This window comes from Equus przewalskii, unplaced genomic scaffold, assembly GCF_037783145.1.
Source record: "Equus przewalskii isolate Varuska unplaced genomic scaffold, EquPr2 ChrUn-5, whole genome shotgun sequence".
Taxonomy (NCBI): Eukaryota; Metazoa; Chordata; class Mammalia; order Perissodactyla; family Equidae; genus Equus; species Equus przewalskii.
Genome location: NW_027228753.1, coordinates 254587 through 275476, shown reverse-complemented (window position 1 = coordinate 275476; position 20890 = coordinate 254587). Strand labels below are relative to the sequence as shown.

Below are 20890 nucleotides of genomic sequence, written 5' to 3'. Positions count from 1 at the left end.
ATATCAAAGGGGAAGATTATGGAAATATCTAATGTGCTTTTAAATTTTTTGATTGAAAACATAGCCACTGAATAATGTCCTTGGGCTGTGCATGTTTACTAATGAAGACAGGTGGTAGAGTCAGGACTGGGGACAGTTCTCACTTTATGATGGGTTTATTTAGAATATTTCTTTAAGTTCTTGACATACTAGTATCTTAGCTTTAGGAAAGCCTAATCTATCAAAAACACATGGAGCACAAAGTTAGTAAACTAGACAAACCCACATTACCTAAGGATATGAAAAAAATAGTAATAATTGATACTGGCCACCACTGCCCCCTCTGGGTTGGCTTGCAAATGTGAACAGTGGCCAGGTTTGTTCATAGAATTTCTGAGAATTTTAACGAAAGTATGAAATTCAGAAAACAGGAACAAAACCCATCAAGCATTGCCTTAGCCCATCTGACATTTTACAGCTTTTCCAGCTTCCCAGAGACCCAGTGTCCATGTTGCCTTTTCCCGCAAGCTGCTCTGCCTTGTGGTGCTGAGACTGTCTACCTTAGAGTGATGAGGTGGCCCTTAAAAATGCGATATGGCAAGATTTTGTTTTGTTTTTTTAAATCCAAACTGAGAGCCTCTGTCTTTTAATAGTATTTACAGTTTCATTTATTTGCATTTGGATCTTAAATCCATCTTGAATTTATTTTGATTCAAAGAATAGTATTTTTATTCAAGCATTATGTTTGGTTATTACTGCTGAATATTCAACTGGTGAAAACTGACTGGCTTCCAGACAGAAGTAAATCAGTAACGAAAAGACTGAGTTTTATGTCCTTCTGAACTGTTATAGATGGCCCATTAAAAAAAAAAGGCATTTAGTGGCTGGCCCCGTGGCCGAGTGGTTAAGTTTGCGTGCTCCACTGCCGGCGGCCCAGTGTTTCATTGGTTCGAATCCTGGGTGCGGACATGGCACTGCTCATCAAACCACGCTGAGGCAGCGTCCCACATGCCACAACTAGAAGGACCCACAACGAAGAATGTACAACTATGTACCAGGGGGCTTTGGGGAGAAAAAGGAAAAGATAAAAAATCTTAAAAAAAAAAAAAAAAGGCATTTAATCAGTTTTATTGAAGTATAATTAAGTGCAATAAAATGCAGTGGTTTTTATGAGTTTTTAACAATTTATGCACCCATGTAACTACCACCACTGTCAAGATATAGAGCGTTTCCATCACCCCACAAAGTCTCCTGATGCCCTTTTGCAGGTAAATCCCTTAAGCTCATTCAGTTGAGTTGGTTTCCTGACGTCAGAACCTGGCTTCTTAACCATTACTGTTTTTCTAACTGAGGGTGTCTTTTATTTATGTTTGCTGGATGGTAGCTTGCCTGGTATGTTTTCATGCTCATTAATTAGTTATTTATTATTGATTTATGGGCTGGAGATGATTTAATAGCATCATCCTTCATCCTGAAGCCTAGGTCTTCTTTTATCCTGTCTTTTTCTTGACTTGGCACATCTAATAAGCAGTCAAGAACTTGTAAAACATTTGTAGCATCTCTTGTCTTTGCCTTCCAATGTTAGCGGGAAAAAATTTTTAGTTCATTAAAGTATATTAGTCATTGTTTGGTGTTTGATTGGGTTATATAAATTTAATTTTTTAATAATAAAAATGTTTTTGTGGGGCCAGCTCCGTGGCCGAATGGTTAAGTTTGCGCGCTCTGTTTTGGTGGCCCAGGGTTTCACCGGTTTGGATCCTGGGCGTGGACATGGCACCACTCATTAGGCTACGATGAGGTGGTGTCCCACATAGCACAACCAGAGGCACTCATAACTAGAATGTACAACTATGTACTGGGGGGCTTTGGGGAGGAGGAGAAGAAGAAGAAAAAAAAAGACTGGCAACAGATGTTAGCTGAGGTTCCAATCTTAAGGAAAAAAAAATGTTTTTGTTAGCAAGATAGTCAAACATGATTCCATGTGGATTTCTTGTTCTTTACGCCTTATGCAGATAGGGTGACTCTTTGCTGCTACCTTTGAATATATAATCCTAAGTGTTGAATTATAGAGGTTTTATGATACAAGTGTTTTCTTTTCTAGGACTTTTCCAGATTTCTCAGAACAAAGTAGCAGTTCTTCTTCTAGCTGGTGGGCAGGGAACAAGACTCGGTGTTGCATATCCCAAGGGCATGTATGATGTTGGTTTGCCATCGCATAAGACACTTTTTCAGATTCAAGCAGAGCGTATCCTGAAGCTTCAACAGTTGGCTGAAAAATATCACGGCAACAAATGCATCATTCCATGGTAAGATATGTCTCGTTATGGGAGAGTGTCTGAACATATATTGGTTTATAACATTCAAAATCCATATATACTTTATTCATAAGCAGACATATTTCCTGTTATTACTGATTTTCTTGGGAGCTGTAATTTACTATATATGCTAAAAGTAATATGTATTATAGCTGGATAGACGATCGCCATAGCTTTAATGGGCAACATATACTCACCGCCAACTTTAACATCTCTACCTCAGTACCTTTGGATACTCAGTGGGTTCTCTCAGTCTAGAAACTTCACAGTGATTGGTAGTTTGTGTATAAAATTTCTGATTGAAAAGCAGTTTCCCTCTGAAATTTGAAGGCATTGTTCTATTGTTTCTGGCATGGCTGTTGAGAGGTCTGTTGCCATTCTGATTCCCAATCTTTTTTTTTTCCTCTCTCTCTCTCTGAAAGCATGTAGGGTGTCTTCTTATCTTTAGTATCTGAAATTTCATGACAGCATGGTCTGGGTCTATTTTCAGTCACTGCTCTGGGAACTCAGTGAGTTCTCTCATCTAGAAACTCATGTCCTTAAGTCCCAGGCGAGCCAGCCCTCCCGAAACCCCACCCTTCCCCCACACACAGCAGCTGAAAGCTCCTCTGCTTCTCTGCTGGGACCACACTTGGGTTCTCGGTCTCTGCTGGTATCCCATGTTCTCAGGGCCTGTCTCGACCAGCATTTGTCTCCCAGGCACCAAGAGATTACGGGAAGTTCTGCTCTGCTTTGTAGAAGTTTTTGATTTAGCACTTTAATCTCTGGCCCAGAGCAGCTTTGAAAGTTAGCATGTTTTGAGGAGGAAACCAGCTGTGTGTTTGGGATCCCTCAGGTCCCTCATCTTGTTATTTCAGCCCCATGTGACGAACAAAAGCTCCGCTGGGTTTTCTGTCCTTCTGCCTGGTCCAAGCCCAGACTCCCCCAGATCAGCACATACCCTCAGGAAAAGGCAGCTGCATATCCTTAGCTCCCCTTTGAAAGATTCTCACTGTCTTGAATTTTAGTTCCAATTCATGTTGCTTCTCTTGCTTTCTGATGCCTTTAAAAATAGGCTTTTTGTAGTTTTCCCAGCTTTTCTAGCTCTTCTCAACAAGGATATTGGCCTGCTGTGAACAGTTTTTTTCATCTTGATTCCTTTGGGGATTTTTGAGGGGCATTTGTGTTCTAAGCAGCCACATTCTGCTGACAGCCCTGGCTCCCACTATCACGTTGGATTTTTTTCTTTCTCTTTACAACTCAGAATTTCTGTTCTTTTCGTATGCAGAGTGATTTAGCCATCTCTGTTCCCATCTTCTAAATCATGCCCAAACCTTTTGTACCCAAAGTTCAAAATACCCAGGATAATTTGTTAAACAGACAGATGTCTACTTTAGTGGGAACTTATACCCTTTTCTTCATTTATTCATTCAACAGATATTAATTGACTGCCTGCTTCTAGGTGCTAGGGATATATCAGCAACCGAAACAGACAAAAATCTCTCCTTATATGTCATCTACGTTCTAGTTAGAGCAAAAGCTACTGCAGTCACTGAGTGTAGTTCTAGATAGAATTATTTTTCTTCTTTGCCCACTGGCATGGGTTAGATTTTTGTGACAACAGAGAGTATAATTATGATTTTTATTATTTATGATTTTTAAATCATCACTTTTATGATTTTAAAATCATCACTTTTATGCTTTTAAATAGAGGGTGAGCAAAACCCAGATTCCATTTCAAAATTGTAATGAAAAGAACCATAAGAGATCATTAGAATGTTACCCTTTCCTCCCTATTTATGTGGAGTAGGAGTTTTTGATTTAGAATATACTTTTCACAGAGTTTTAAAATGTTTACTTGAGCCAGTTATAGTCTCCCTGTTGCAGGAGGCATGTTTAATATTGATTGATTGATTGTTAATATTGTAATTGATTGTATAGATTTATTTGATACATAAGGATTGATGAAATGAAAGAAACTCTTCTTGGGGGCAGCTAATGCTACCTTCTCCAGAAGGACGAAGGAAGTCAAAACAAGAAGCCCGGCTCTCAAAGGTTGTCTTTAGCTTAGGAAATAGACCAGACTTTATTTTGCTCTAACTTACATAGCACTATGACTTAGAAGCTCTACTTTCTCTTGCAAGGTATATAATGACCAGTGGCAGAACAATGGAATCTACAAAGGAATTCTTCACAAAGCACAAGTACTTTGGTTTAAAAAAAGAGAATGTAATCTTTTTTCAGCAGGGAATGCTGCCTGCTATGAGTTTTGATGGGAAAATTATTTTAGAAGAGAAGAACAAGGTTTCTATGGCTCCAGGTTTGTAAGCATGCTTATTTAATGGTAACTAGAAATGGCAGTCACAAATCATTAAATTTTGGTTTTCTTTTTAATATGGTGATTCAGATGTTAAAAAATTAATATTTTTAATTTTTTTTACAATTTAGTGGTTATTTAAAAAGTGAAAATTCCACGGGTGTAATGGATATGCTTTTAGACTTTTTGTGGGTGTCTGCCCTTAAGAGCAATTTGAGCAGCAGAGTGTTCATTCTCTTTACCCAACATTTTATATACAGCAGTTTCACTAGTGAAAGATTGGAAACCATCTGCTGTTTAATAAATAAGAGGCTCAATTATAGTTTATCTGTACCTTAATTCTCAAACAGTATTAAAATAATTGTTTGGAGGTATTAAATGACAAAGAGAAATAGTTTCAGGGGGTTAAATAAAAGAATGAGAAATACGAAACTGCACACTGTGATCAGGGCCACCGCTCTGCAGTTCTGGGTGGCACGTGCACATTGTAGCTTGTCAACGGCGTTTGTAGAGTTGGCCAGCATGCCGCCTGTGTCCACCTGCATGGACCCTGAGTGAGATTCCCAGCTACAGAAATCAGCGTGTTGACGGATTCATATCTGTGTGAACCTGTCCTTGGAGGGGAGGCTGAAAGGAAATAAACAGTGGTGCCCTCCACATGTGGGCTTTTATTTCATCTCAATTCCTTTTTTCTTACTTAATTCTTTTTAATTAATGGAAGAATCTACTGTTCTTAGCTCTGTTTTGGGAAGTTGTCTAATTTTTTTGTCATCATTTAAGCTGTGGCTGAGGTCGTTGATGGAAGACGTACATTAAGGCAGCACTAAAAATAAATAGGAGAAAGAAATGGCTCTTAACGTATATTTAGTTTAAATCACCATAGACCTTCATGTTAATCTGGTTTCTTAAATTATTTGTGTAAAATGTGCATGTGTTTTTATTTTTGAGGTGGGTAAAATCCTCAGTGTTGGAGCCGTAAATATAGAGTTAACTTGAATCATATAAATGCTCATAAAACTTGAAATGTTGTGAAATAATCATTGCCTGATAAAGAATTTTGTGTTTCACAATGTATTATAGGCTATATTATTAAAAAACTGAGTTAAAAAGAAAAATATGGTCTTTGGGGTTGCCTGATCTTATATTAACAATGTTATCTACTGGATGCGTAATGCTAAATTACCTTCAAAATCATGTCGTATAATTTTTTGACATCTAGCACTTTCCTTATGGATATTCAGTTTTCTTGGCCCTGTAATGTGAATCTATGGTTTTCAGAGACCTTCACCCCAGTTTGGAAACATTCAACAGTCTTTGGGTTATCTTCATAATGGATTTTGGTGTGCTACTAATGGGCTATTTTATTTCCTAGATGGGAATGGTGGTCTCTATCGGGCTCTTGCAGCCCAGAGTATTGTGGAGGATATGGAGCAAAGAGGCATTTGGAGCATTCATGTCTATTGTGTTGACAACATATTAGTAAAAGTGGCAGACCCACGGTTCATTGGATTTTGCATTCAGAAAGGAGCAGATTGTGGAGCAAAGGTAATGCCTTTCTCAACCATGGTGAGGCTTTAAATGGCCTGTTCTCTGTCACTGTATGTTCCAGGAGTCGAACTAGATTTATTAGAATGATTTGAATATTTTAGAACCATTCATCTCTCTAAAGCAACTAAATTATTATCCTGCACACACTTTTTTTCTTAAATCGGCAACATTTGATTCTAGAAGTAGTGTTGTATGCTTGACCATCACAAGAGTTTAAGATATGTGAGGATGATTTGTGAGTACCTGGGGAAGTGAACGATCTTCACTAGCCCTGGGATGGATTCATTGTATCAAGTTGAATTTGATCAGATTAACCCAGTTTCTTCCTATGACAAAGATACTGGAGTAGTAGGTAAGGGAAGTATGATAGAAATAGCAGATTTAGATTCAGCAAGGCATTTGACAAGGTATCTCATCATGGTAGTCTTGTGGATGAGATGGAAATATGCAGATTGGGGATAAGGTCAATAAAAGCAATTAATAACTGCTCAGATGCCCACAAACATACTGATATTTAGATAGAGGGAGGTTTGTAATGCCATGTAACAAGACTGTCCTTGGCATAGTTCTTTTCAACATTTTGGGTTTTTTTGGTGAGGAAGATTGGCCCTGAGCTAACATCTGTTGCCAATCTTCCTCTATTTTTTTGTATGTGGGATACCACCACAGCATGCTTTGGTGAGCAGTGTGTAGGTCTGTGCCTGGGATCCAAACCTACAAACCACAGGCCGCTGAAGTGGAGTGCTGGAACTTAACACTACGCCACCGGGCCAGCCCCATTTTCAACATTTTTTTTAATTGCATAGATGATGATGTAGGAGATGCCTTTATGGTAGCAAAGAAAACATATAGTGTATCTAGGAATAAAATAGATAGGAAACATGAAAGACCTAAGAAACACTTTGGAAAATTTAAAAATATTGATAAAAATGTTACTTTCCTGGAAATGTGTGAAGGTATCAGTTCTCACCAAATTAAAGTGTGACACAATCCTGATCAAAGTCCCAGTGAGGCTATTTTGGGACATCTGACAAAATGATCATAAAGCTTAGAGTAAACATGTAAAGATGCCAGGAAAATGTTGAAAAAAGATGATGATGAGGGAAGAGGGTTGGAGACAGTCTATCAGATAGTAGTATGGGTTGTAAATAAAAAGTAGGAGTGTAGTACTGAAACCAGAATAGAATGACAGGTTAATGGAACAGAAGAGATTAGTCAGAAACAAATCCGTGTATTTATAAGAATGTAATATATAAAAATACGGCATTTTGAATCAGTGGGGGAAAAAATGAGATAACTGACTAAAAATATACTAAGATGTCTCCCTCAAAGCTCTTACCAAAATCAGTTTTAAGTGGATTACAAAATTAAATATAAAAAGAAAAAACCCATGAGGAGCTGGCCCGATGGCATAGCAGTTAAAAGTTCACATGTTCCCCTTCAGCAGCCCAGTGTTTGCCGGTTCAAATCCCAAGTGCACACCTAGCACTGCTTATCGAGCCACACCATGGCAGGCGTCCCACATATAAAGTAGAGGAAGATGGGCACAGATGTTAGCTGAGGGCCAGTTTTCCTCGGGGTGGGGGTGGGGGGAAGCAAAACAAGCCATAAAGATGTTAGAAGAAAATTTAGAATAATTTTATAATATTGATGTGAAGGAAAGACCTTTCTGCCAAAAGCAAAAACCCATATAGGCTTCTGACAAAAACCAATTAGACTACATATAAATTTGAAATATCTGGATTTAAAAAGAAGAGCTGCCGTAAGAGACATGCCCTATCCTTGGTTGGAGATTTTCTGTTATAAAGATGTCATTTCTCTTGAAATTAATCTGTATATCTAATGCCAAGTCATAGACAGAGGCTGATGTCTTAAATTTACAAGTTTTAAGAGATTAAGCTAGTAGACCTAATAAGACTCCTTCTGACTCTGAAAATAGAGTTAGTTTAGTTAAAGACCTTTGTCTGTCCTAGTATTCGCTGAGTGTACTGTGTGTAAATAGCTACTAAACTGTAACAGAAATAGTTCTTTGGATTGTAAATAGCTACTAAGCTTTAAAAAAACCAAACAGTGTATTTCTGACTTTGTTCCACTGGGTGTCACTCTTCTTTCTAAAACAGAAACTTAAAATTCACCGCTCTGAGCTTCAGAATCAATTTAAATTCTATAAAGTCAGAGAGTGTTGAACCTGGAAGGGACCTCAGAGATCTTCTGGTCAAGCTCTTTGATCTCAGAAATGAGCACTCTGAGTTCCAGTACTAAATAACTTCCAGGCTCAAGGTCCCTCATCATATCAACAAGGCGGGATTAGAATTCCTCTTTCCCAACTCCTAGTTTTAGTATTATATTGCGTTATAAAACTAAACTCGTTAGATTAATTATGTTTTTGCTGGCAGCTCAAAAACTTTAAATATGCGTGCTAACTTTCATGAGTGTGCTAATCACACAGAGAGGCAAGTGTAACCAGTCACTCTTTCCACTACCTTTGGGTCCTGTAGGACAAACCCCATCTCAGTCGTGCTCCTTAGTTCGTGTCTGGCACATAATGTAGTACTCAGTGAATGAATAAATAAATATTCAGGTGGAACTGAAATATGGCAAGACTGGTAGATGTTAAAAACTTTTACAAATGTTAGGAATCATTTCTGTAATCTGTGCTCTCACCCTTTTTATTTTAATAAAAAAAAGATATTAAAATATATTTTTAAGAACACCCGAATGAGGGAATGATTCAGAATGTGGTAGTGGAACTCTTTGTAGGACTTCTTTAATAGGCTCCTGTCTTGGTGAATTAAGTATTTTTTCTGGTGTGAGAGCGTTGAGAAAAGAATTAAAGAGTGGAGTGATATGCAAAAGTACAAAGCTAACAGGGTAGGAACCATGTTCATTAAAGATCGTTTTGTAAAGCAGATCAACTTCATGTTTAAGTGTTATTTTGAACTCAGTTTTTCAGGATTTAACTTGTAGAAAATCAAGCAAACCTTTTAATTTTATACTGTGTGTCTTTTCTGTATAATATAAACTGACTTCCAACTTCATGCAGTTTACAAATGCTTTCTTTTGTAATCCAGCCTTCTATAATATTTGAAGGTAAACAGTTGTCATAGAAGTAAACCTTTCACTGGTAGGTTAACCCTTGGGAAACGTAAAAGGTGAATGTGCTTGTTTTTGTTTCCATGGCTGGTCAGGAGGAGGGATATGTAGAGGTGATTGGAAAATAAACCTGTATGCATGCTTTTTTTTTTCCTGTGGGAACGAGAGGAATCTATTCCAAATTCTCTAGTAAGATACCACAGTGGCACATATGTAGTGAGAGGTGGTAATGGGATGGTAGACTAGAGTTGCAAATAGGCCCCTGATTGGTTTAAAGCATTTTGCTCTACGTTTCCCTCCAGTTTAACCCACTTCCTTGGTAGGAGGTTTCTTTTCATTGAATACTGTGCTCCTTTCAGGGTGGCAAACAGTGAAACTACACATAAGGCCACGTATCCACTAGCCCTGCCTGACTGAGCTAGGCTCAGTGCCTATATCTCTAATTGCTGTGAAAACAGTTCTCAATAGTGGCTTTAGTTGTCTGGAAGAGACTGCTGCTGGCTGTGTTTATTTTAAGAAATCAGCTGCTGAATAAAAGTTTTAACTTTATTGATACAATTTCGTGTATACTTAGGATAGACTTTTTAAATTGGGGACAGATATTTCAAAATACTCTGAAGCAGGCTGAATTGTTAAGTGAACAGGGCAAACAAAACAATATCTTGTGATATTTTTTATTGTTTGATTCTTCTGCTGAATGTTGATTTTATATAGTGCATTGCATACAGTTCTTTCGTAATTTTCTTCTAAACACTCAGTTTGTCAGTGATGTGTGGGATTAGGGTGGTGGGGTGTCAGAATCACCTGTGAGGGTTTTTTTTTTAATTACATACTCTTACATTTTCCCTCTGATTTTGATACACACCTTTCTCTCGGCTTCCCTACCAGGCTAGAGCCATTGACAGATTATCAAACCACTGGTTTTCTAACGTTTTTTAAAACATAGAATCTCTTCAGACAAAATCTAAGCATGCAAAACAGATAAAGATGGGTGGGCTTTTCCCACTGAAGTTGGAGTGAGAGCTCAGAGACCTGCCTGCTCCAATCCCTCTACCTCCTAGCCAAGTCTCTGAAAAGCGAGGAATACGCTGTATTCATGAATGAAAATGAAAGAAACACCCCTTTCAAATGAAATAATGATTTGGGCAATGTAAACAGAGACGCAGGATGCCTTACTTTTTTTGTCTTGTTAATCCTGGAGAAATTTCATTTCGCTTATTCTCCAAGTAGTTGAATGTTGTTAAGGATAAATTAAATAATAAAGTTAAAAGATATTTGGGGAGATGTAGACTCGCTGTTTAATTATTCTCAGTCCAATGTGATTTCCTCTGGGCTCTCTGTGAATTTCTACTCCGTGGTTTAGTTAGGTGATAAATAAGAAGGAGATAATTTACCTCATTTCTGGTTGGAAAGTAGTCTGTCACAAGAATATAAAGTTAGATAGGTGATTGTCTAAAGTTAGAGATTCCTCTTGACTTAATACCTTAGAGCCAATGTAAGCAAAATTGTAAACGTGGCCATTGAAAGTGGCAAATCTCCAGGTAGTGTTTGATTAAATTCTCCCTCTGCTCTTGGCTTTCTTTGGTGGGCAGGTGGTAGAGAAAACGAACCCCACCGAACCCGTTGGAGTGGTGTGCCGAGTAGATGGAGTCTACCAGGTGGTGGAATATAGTGAGATTTCACTGGCAACAGCTCAAAAACGAAGCTCGGATGGACGACTCCTGTTCAACGCAGGGAACATTGCTAACCATTTCTTCACCGTACCGTTTCTGAGAGATGTTGTCAAGTATGGGCAAGATGGGGGCTTTTAAAAATTTCATTTGTTATTAGTCAGAAACTAAGTCACCCAAATCTATATTCTACAGAATTTTTCTTTCCTGAGGATCCCCTTTATCAAATGGAGATTTATCTCACATTGTAGTTGTTTTTAGAAAGATGTATCATAGGGTGTAATGCACCCATTCCCCAGTGCATTAACTGGAATCCAAAGCATTTCGCCCTTTTCTTCTCTTCCTATCTCCCATCCACCTGCTCTAGGTTCTGGTGAAGCAAAGAATAAGAAGTGAAACACCCTCTCTCTACCACAACTGGAAACATTTAAAAATACAGATATCTGCCCTACGTCTACTAAATCAGAATTTCTGGAGGTAGATGCAGGGTGTCTGTATTTTTTTTTTTTTTTTTCTGAGGAGGGTTAGCCTTGAGCTAACATCTGTGCCAGTCTTCCTCTACTTTATTTGTAGGTCACTGCCACAGCATGGCTGACTAGCGGTAGCAGTAGAGGTCCATGCCCGGGATCCGAACCTGGGAACCTGGGCCGCTGAAGCAGAGCACACAGAACTCAACCGCTACGCCACAGGGCTGGCCCCAGGGCGTCTGTATATTTAAAAAGCTGCCCACATAATTTAAGTTAGCTGGTTCCCAGACTAGCATTTAGGAACTAGCGCGTTAGAGAGTAAAGAAAAAGAACTTGAGACCTGGATGGAAATCAGCATGGTAGTGCCACTAAAGATAAAATAAGAGCCGTTTTATCCTACCAGGCTTTTAAATGAAGGACGTTCTCATTATCTGATTCTTCACTTTGGTAGCTTTAGACATTCCAGATGACTGTCTACTTTTAAAAAAGTTACTCCGCTTTACTTTAGAATATCAACTCTAGTTCCAAAATATTTCCCATTCCACTATGCTGTTTATAGCTGTTGTTGATTAATCCATAGTAATCTTTCTGTCCCCTACTTGGAAGGGATCTCAGTTGGGAAAGTTGGGGCAAAGAGTAGAACATATTACTAAAGACATGGAAGCTATGGGAGAGACATTGGTGTGAGCTATGTATTTTTTCACGTGGAGATCATTATTTGATTTTTTTAACTTGAATAGGGAAATCTATTTAATATTTAAATATGAACTGAAACTTAACAAATGCTCTTCATTTTGAAAATCTTAGTACTGACTGTTGGTGCATTTGCTCCTGACTATGATTATCAGATTTTCTGGCATTTTATATTTGGAAAGTGATTGTCTTTTTTTTCCCTACTTAGTGTTTATGAACCTCAGTTGCAGCACCACGTGGCTCAAAAGAAGATTCCGTATGTGGATTCCCAGGGACAGTTAATTAAGCCAGACAAACCAAATGGAATAAAGATGGAAAAATTTGTCTTTGACATCTTCCAATTTGCAAAGTATGTTTTGAACAGCACCAGTAAGATTAAATATATCTCTTGAAATGTAGCTTTTTACTCTCTTAGGCAGGGCCCTATTTTCAGGAAACATTTGATAGCATATGTGTCAGATGTGGCCTTTTGATAGAGTGTATAGTCTAGATTCATCATCCTTCTCTAGGTTTAAACCACCAATCCAGGGGGATGGTTTGAGTTGCCCATGAGTACATTTTTCTTTATATCAATTAATTCATTTTCTGGCTTTCCTGCAAAATTGTTAAAGCCACTTATTTTGGCTGAGAGCCAAAAAGGGTTGAGACAGAGAATTGGTTCATTTTGTGTTTGGGATGTCTTACTGACCTATGAGTAAATGTTTCAGTGAACATGTTTTTAAATTATATAACTCTCTATAAAAGATCACATTTGATGTTGAGATACATGTCTCAGAATTTGACCAGTATGAAAATACAGAAGAAAAATTAGCTATATATAAGATTAATCTTCCCATATACATTTCTAAATCATTCTCTTTGCCGGTTTGTTTTTTCCAGAACAGAGACCAATGTGATCTTTTTGCATTAAGATTTCTAATCTTTCTCACCTCAGATGAAGTGTTTTATATTTGGGGGTAGAAATAACTTCTCATTTGGCATCAGAGAAGAGAATCCAACTTTATTTAGTCCAGGGACCAGCATTATTTCTTTCAGCATTCATTTGAAATTGCATTAAGAGAGCCTATTATTGATGACCAAAGGCTTAGCTATGTGGAGAGGTGTTGGAAGCTGTGTGTGCACTTTCATTTCATAATAAAGCAGTCTTTGTATGGTTCCACTCTAGGAAGTTTGTGGTGTATGAAGTATTACGGGAAGATGAGTTTTCCCCACTAAAGAATGCAGACAGTCAGAACGGGAAGGACAACCCCACTACTGCGCGGCATGCCTTGTTGTCCCTTCATCATTGCTGGGTCCTCAACGCAGGGGGCCACTTTATAGATGAAAATGGCTCTCGCCTTCCAGCAATTCCCCGGTCAGTATCTTTTCTCTTTTGTGTGAATGCTTCCTGGACTGTTCCTCTTGGACTTCTTTCTCCTCTCTGATGTATTCCTATATCTTTTTAAAAAAGCAAAGTATTGATGTGGGCAGTTCCTAAAGCAAAATAACGACAGCTTTGCCCATTACAAAGAGAATGATAACTCTACTTCCTCTTGAAGAGGAACCTTCTACATTTCTTGTTTCTTTGGATACATCTCCACCATGTCATTGGAATGGCTCCTCCTGAAAAATGGGCAGAAGGTGGTTCTTTTGGTGTGCCGTGTGGTTAAAGCCCAGGAGCGGCACACTGTAGCACAGGGCAGAGGATTGGTTGTTGCTTCCCATAAATTTGCGACCTCATGACAAGTGCCATCTATGAGACCCCCTCAAAAGACCTGCTGCCCACATAGGCCCACCCCAGTTCTCACTATGGCACTTTCAGGTCGCTGAGGGAGGTGCCAGGAAGGGGAGTGAACGCCACCTACATTCACGGGTTCGCAAGCTTTAGAAATGCTTTGGGATTTTAGAAGTTAAAAAAGAAAGTACTTGTAGCATTTCAGATCTGAGATAAAGCACTTTTAAGCTAAAGCTTATATTTTATAATAAAAACCTGCATTGGCACCTAGAATTCCCCCCTTCTAAATCATTTAGTGTTTTTGTACTTGTGTAAAAACCATTCTGCCATATAATTTATATTCATAAGGGATAAAATGGCTGGCTGCGTGCACACAAGGGCTAGAGTACTTTGATAAATGTTAGAAAATGGGGCATTGGAACTTACTGGTCCGTAACTGTGTTTTCACAAGAAAGAGCTGTAGTAAGCTGTCTCATAGTCCAAGGCCACTTTCAGGCTCTGTGTTGTCAACAGGCTTGCTCTGTGGCATGTCAGATTATCCTCATGCTTCATCTTTGGCCATTGAGTTTGTTTTGTACCCTCTCGGATCTCCTTTGCCAAGTTTATAATTTACCGTAAATATATGCCTTTCTGTCAAGTATATTTTGCAATTCCACTTCATTGTTATTGTTTAATTTGTTTCCATTCCCATTAATGCTTATTTATTCCTACATAGCAGTGCTACAAATGGAAAGTCAGAGACCATCACAGCTGATGTCAATCACAAGTAAATATGCCACCCTGCCTGCAGCGCATGGTGATGGGGCTGTGCTTCCCTCCGTACTAACTGGCCTCGTAGTTTAGCGTGCTGCCTTTCGGTGGTCTGGGTGGATAGTTGAAGCTTTGGTTGGGGTGTACTGCTTACTTGGTGGCAGGTATCTGTCTGGATGACACTAACTCAGAATCTCAGTGCATGCTGGAAGTGGGGAGCATGCTTTACTAAAGAATCTGACCATAGGTTTTTGAGCCTCTAGTGACAAATTTACAAGTGATAGATAAAATCTAGAGCAATAGGCCAGGGAGAACAAATTTAGATCCCAACTTCCCCTTTTTAGCATAAGCATAAGCTGGACAAAAATAACATTCCAAAGATGTGTCTTATTGAATTCGATATATGCTCTCAGTAGAAAGGCTAACTGTTCCTGACACATTTGGTGGCTCTTAATGTGGAGAAAATTGTTATTTTGATTTATTCTCATACTAACAGCTGCCCTCTTTGGTCTCTGCATGTTAATTTTCATCAGTTACTATCTTGCTCCTAGAGAGAGGATCTTTTTGTCTTAATGGTGGATAATTTTTGGATAGAAGTAACACAGCCTCTCATCTGGGTACTGACAGAGTTTGACAAAGCCATTATCTTTATAGCTAACGAGATAGCTTGATATTCTTGTTGCGTTTCACAGTTTATTAGACTTAGTTGGAATTTGAAGATAATTGGGGAAATGGGTACAGGGCAAAGGACCTAGAGATGGGAGTTATTTCAGAAATAGAGTGGCAGTGATGTCAGTTTCATCCATGTGTTTTTTCCTGCCTGTGCCACTCATCTTTGTCCTGTGGAGACAAGTCCCTGTGAGTGTCAGTGTTTCTGGTATGTGGCCCTGTAGACAAGGAAGTAGATTCACAGATCTGACTGGTTTCTTATGGGAGCCATAGGTGATTATTGCCTCTTAGGCTATGCGAACTGGGATGCAGAACCCCTCGTCATTTTCTGTCCCATCCATCATTTTTAATATGTGGGAGCAAGCTGCTTTTATAATTTAAGAAATAAATTTTTGGCCCTAAATTTCCTTCTCATTGAACCACAGCTTTTAACCTAAAAAGTGAAATAGTTTCTTAATTATGTAAGGGAAAACAACCTCCAGCTATCTCAGTTAAGATACAAAAGTTGTAAACGTTATTTAGTTCTCATCTGAGTTCTCTTATTTAGCACCCCCCCATTACTTCATTTTAGCCATTTGTAGAATAATTAAACCGAAATAAAAGTTTGGCCCCAAATGAGATCATGGAGTTAGAATAGTTTTTGCTGAAATTCTTAGCACTAAAGGATGGTCTCACAGAGTAGGAAAAAGATTACTTAAAAGGGAGAAATGAAAAGGAAGTATTTTATGTAAAAGAGGGAGGAAACAGCTTGGAGACACTCTGAAAGAATGAAAGCAAGGATGCTGAGTTTTGACAAAACAATATTATTTATATGTTTTGCCTTAATGCCTACTGAACAGTGTTAGCTACCAGAAGGATGCTTGGCTAAAGAACTGGCGGACAATACTGTTATTGTGCTAATTTGAGAATCTCCTGCGATTTTGCATTCAGTGATGGTAGCTTCTGTCTTTCCGCCTCCCTGGCATCTGACTTTGTTTATTAAAGTTGACTTTCTTAGTTTCTTGGAGTATCTTTGTGGTACTAGAAAGGAAGTTATATTTAGGTCAGCTGTGTGTTCCTTGGATTCAAAACCAGCTTCTGATCCTGGCAGGCCGAATCCCTCAGAGGTTCAGATGAAACTGGGCTGTATACATCTTATCAGTGGAATGGGTCCTCATTTTTCCCATTTGGTTTAATATGACTCTGAGCTGCCCCAGAGGGTCTGGACCAGATCTCTTGAGCTCTTTTGATAGAATCTGGCACAAATCTGGAGATACGTGTGCCCCTTCTTTTCTCTTTTTTTTTTGGTGAGGAAGATTCACCCTAAGCTAACATCCATTGGCAATCCTCCTCTTTTTTCGCTTGAGGAAGATTAGCCCTGAGCTAACATCTGTGCCAGTCTTCCTCTATTTTTTGTATATGGGACACCTCCACAACATGGCTGGTGAGTGGAGTAGGTCCACAGCAGGGATCTGAACCCGTGAACCTGGGCCGCCTAAGTGGAGCAAGTGAAACTTTAACCACTCAGCCGTGGGACCGGTCCCCAGGGAGATATGAGTGCCGATTCTTTTAATTCATCTTTTTTCTAAATTACTCATCTGTCCACCCTCATCCTTCATTCAGCCGATGAGCATTTGTAGACCTGCTTACAGACCCTCATGTACTGTTAGAATCCCGGGTGCTGAAGTAGCTTACACAAGAGAAATAAGTCATTTCTTACAGCATACTGAGAGGTTCAAGATGCACATACGTAAAAATTAAGTAACATCATCAGGTGGTATGTGTTTATGTGTCAAATGTGTGGTGTAAATAATAATTACCCTAGAAGGCAGTGACTTAGCAGATAGCTAATAAATTTATTATTTTTTTAAATAAATGAATGAGAGCGATCACTATGAAATGCAGTGGTCAAAGGAAGGTTGGGCTTGAGCTAGATCTTGGAGGGTGGGTATGATTTGTATCGTCAAAGGGACGGTAGTTGAGGATGACTTGGAATACTCCAACTCAGCACAGTGTGTGCAGCTGGGCTGGTTCGAGTGGAAAGTAGCGGGACAAGTCAGTTGGAGTAGTGTAGAGAGGACCTTAAATGCTAGCTAGATAGTTCTAGTTAGAGAAAGATTGGGCACGGCTAACCTCAGAAGCCCTCTTGTTTTATTGACTCCACCAAAGTGTCAAACTACATATTTGGTAAAACAAAGGAGAGCAATGGTTTGAGGTTGCAAGAGACTGGAGTTTTGTGTGTCCTGTGTCCTATTGGTAAGATTCGTGAAATGGTGAAAAACTTAGAGGTCTAATGACTTTAAACATATTAAAAACACTATTTCTTGACTTTTGTGTTAGAGCATTTAGAAAGTCAGGATTGCTTTTGCCTATAAATGTTAGAAACGTGACTTAGAGGAAGCAGATGGTGACTTTAGCCTTGCCTTCACTGGGGGCATTCTGCCTTCGCTCTTTAAAGAGGGACTTCAGTGAAAGTAACAGAGAAGCACTTTGAAACATCGAATAAATCAGCTCAGCTAATCTAGGAGATTTGGGCAGAAAAACATGTAGTGGGAAATAATTTACCTGACCTTTAGAACAGTACTGTCCAAGAGAACTTTCTGCAATGAAGGAAATGTTCTACATCTGTGCTGTCCTGTTTGATAGTCATTAGCCATTCATGGCTACTGAGCACTGGAAATGTGGTTATTATGACTGAGGAACTGAATTTTAAAATTTTAATTTTTAAAATTTTGAGTTTAAGTAACCACATGTGGCTAGTGGCCACTGTATGGGACAGTGCAGCTTTAGAATATTTGTCAGCATTAATACCAACTCTCAAGGTTGTGGCAAGTTTAAAATGAAATAGAAAGGATTCACTAGCAGTGGGCCTGGAACATAGTATATATCCTATAAATAGTCCCTTTATCAATTTAAAAGTTATAAATGATAAAAAATGAGATATACGTTAGGGGATAAGTGTGTCGATATTGGGGAAGTGCTTTGAATAGCTGCTAGTAATTATTGGCACTTGCCACAAATAGTGTCTTTTGGACCATGACAATTTCATGTTAACTTCATCCTCAGGGAATTTAGTGATCGTCAGGGTAGAATCTTTTCTGTTTGTTTAACCAGCAGAACTTTATCTACAAGCTTCTTGGAGGAAAGTTACCCTCTGTGCTTTCACTCTGGCAAGTAACATGGGAAGCAAAATCTCTAACGTGTGTTTTTTCCCTTAGCTTGAAGGATGCCAACGATGTACCAATCCAGTGTGAAATCTCTCCTCTTATCTCCTATGCTGGAGAAGTAAGTTTGCTTTGTTTTTTTCCTCTATCTTTTTAAAAGTAGGGTTCTGATGTTGTTATATGTTTAAGTAAAGGTGCCCTTAGAGAGGATGCAGCATTTTCCGACGGCCTGGCCCTGAGGAGCTCATCCTGGGAATGAGCCAAGAAGTTGCGTTGTTCTGAATCCTTCTCTTTGAGAATTCCTGTTACAGCTTTGCATCTATCCCATAAGTGGGTTAGTTGCCATGAACAGAATGTTTAATGTTTAGTCCATTTCACCTATACATTGAAATGCAGTGGGCTTTAAAAATAATTAGCCTAGGGGCTGGCCTGGTGGCATAGTGGTTAAGTTCGAATGTTCCACTTCAGTGGCCTGGGGTTTGCAGGTTTGGATCCCAGGTGCAGACCTACACAGAAGTCATCAAGCCATGCTGTGGTAGTGTCGCAAACACAAAATAGAGGAAGATGGGCACAGACGTTAGCTCAAGCAAAAAGAGGAAGATTGGCGACAATGTTAGCTCAGGGCAAATCATCCTCACCAAAAGAAAAAAAAAACAGCCTTCTTTTTAGACAGATCATCTGGCTCTTTATAATGCAGTGTAATTTTTCCTCTCAATGGGTCTACTTTGTTTATATACTCTCACTTTTTGTAACATCAGGGGATTTAGGGGTCCCTGCTATTTTAATATGTAGTATTTTTTTTGGAGATCCTTGTCAGATTGCTTAGTTCTAGCATCAGAGACAGCCACCTTGCTTAGAAGGTTATTAACTTTACTGGGTAATGATTATAGAAAGAATGACTATCATCTTATTAACTTTAGAAATTATAATATAATCAGAATAATTTTTCTTTTTTTGTCATTTGTTTTATGCTTCCATAAATAGGTCATTAAGCCCAGTTTAAAAAGTATACTAAAGAGATTTTTATTAACTTTTAAATTCTGTATCTCAACCCAGCTTTTGGCATTCATGCTTTAAATCATTATTATACATACTGAGTTCAGCATTGCATGACTACTGTACACCAATTTTCTGTTTCATTTTCAACCCTTCTTTTAGGGATTAGAAAGTTATGTGGCAGATAAAGAATTCCATGCACCTTTAATCATTGATGAGAATGGAGTCCATGAGCTGGTGAAGAATGGTATATGAACCAGACACCAAGTTCCACCACACTAAGAATAGCTTTTATTTTTGATAGACCTACTGTGAACCTACCACACCTCTCCTGGAATAACTCAAGTTTGAATATCCACAGAGTTTCATTTGCTTGTTGAACTCTTACAACTATTACGTATTCCCCAAGATCCAGATGACTGAACTTCAGAAAGCAATTTTATGATTCTCAACTTATTGAAGGTCTTATTTATATTTTTCAATTGTATAATTTTTTTCCAAGTCAAGGAAAACATCGGCCATCTAGGAAATTTCCTACAGCTTGAGTATAGTTGGGATGTTCAACATCACTTTACTTGGAGCTGGAAGCATTTGTTTTCAAAGTTGTACATAGTAATAATATGTCATTGTACATGTTGAAAGATTTCTATGGTACTAAAAGTTTGTTTTATTTTATCAAAAATTAAATTTTTTAAAGAAAACAATTAGTAAAATAAACTTTTCTTCTTGTCTCTGGAGTGTCATTTGTACCTTGAGGAAATTATTCCATTGGGAAAATATGAAACCTGGGAAAAACCTTGAGATACTGCAAAAAGCCAAATGGATACTTCTGGGAGATTGCAGAGTCATAGTTTTTTAATGAATATCTAACTTTGGACTTTATCCTCCTATCACTTTATAATAGTGGCTTTTGAGGGGGCCAGCCCAGTGGTGCAGCGGTTAAGTTCGCACATTCTGCTTCAGCAGCCCAGGGTTCGCCAGTTCGGATCCTGGGTACAGACATGGCACCGCTTGGCAAGCCATGCTGTGGCAGGTGTCCCACGTGTAAAGTAGAGGAAGATGGGCACGGATGTTAGCTCAGGGCCAGTCTTCCTCAGCAAAAAGAGGAAGATTGGCAGCAGATGTCAGCTCAGGGCTAATCTTCCTCCAAATAAATAAATAAATAAAATAATAGTGGCTTTTACCCAAAGATGGTTTTGCTCTCAAAAAGGGCATTTGGCAATGTCTAGAGACATTTTCGGTTGTCACAATGGAGAGGGCAGTACTGTTGTAGTGGCATCTAATGAATAGAGACCAGGGATGTTGGTAAACATCCTACAATGCACAGGACAACTTCTTACAGCACAGAATTATCTGACCCAAAATAATGCTGTCAACATTGAGAAACCTTGTTTCATATCATTGGTTTATCCTCTTTTACCCAAATATTTGGTGGCACTTAGGAATTCAAAAGAATATAGTTCCTGCATTTCCCCAGGTAAGTTAATCACTACTGTTTCAGTTTTATTTCTTTACTTTTTGGTTTTTTTTTTCAGCTAGAGTATTATAAAAAGAGAC

The 20890-nt window shown here is 38.6% G+C and overlaps 1 protein-coding gene across 15 annotated transcripts in view; it reads left to right on the top strand.

Annotated features, from left to right (window-relative positions):
• Window positions 1–20064, top strand: part of UHMK1 (U2AF homology motif kinase 1) — an 89071-nt gene extending 69007 nt beyond the window's left edge. For 5 of the 15 annotated variants that reach the window (XM_008533315.2, XM_070608209.1, XM_070608212.1 and 2 more), the window contains 8 exons: window positions 2081–2285; window positions 4418–4593; window positions 5963–6135; window positions 10824–11017; window positions 12270–12410; window positions 13227–13415; window positions 18392–18458; window positions 19496–20064. In XM_008533315.2, coding sequence (XP_008531537.2) covers window positions 2081–2285; window positions 4418–4593; window positions 5963–6135; window positions 10824–11017; window positions 12270–12410; window positions 13227–13415; window positions 18392–18458; window positions 19496–19588 — 1238 coding nt within the window. In that variant the 3' untranslated portion in view covers window positions 19589–20064. Of the gene's footprint in view, window positions 1–2080; window positions 2286–4417; window positions 4594–5962; window positions 6136–10823; window positions 11018–12269; window positions 12411–13226; window positions 13416–14490; window positions 14542–18391; window positions 18459–19495 lie in introns of all 15 variants that reach the window. The other 10 variants (XM_070608201.1, XM_070608204.1, XM_070608205.1 and 7 more) reach the window with 5 other exon arrangements.
• The last annotated feature ends 826 nt before the right edge of the window (window positions 20065–20890 follow it).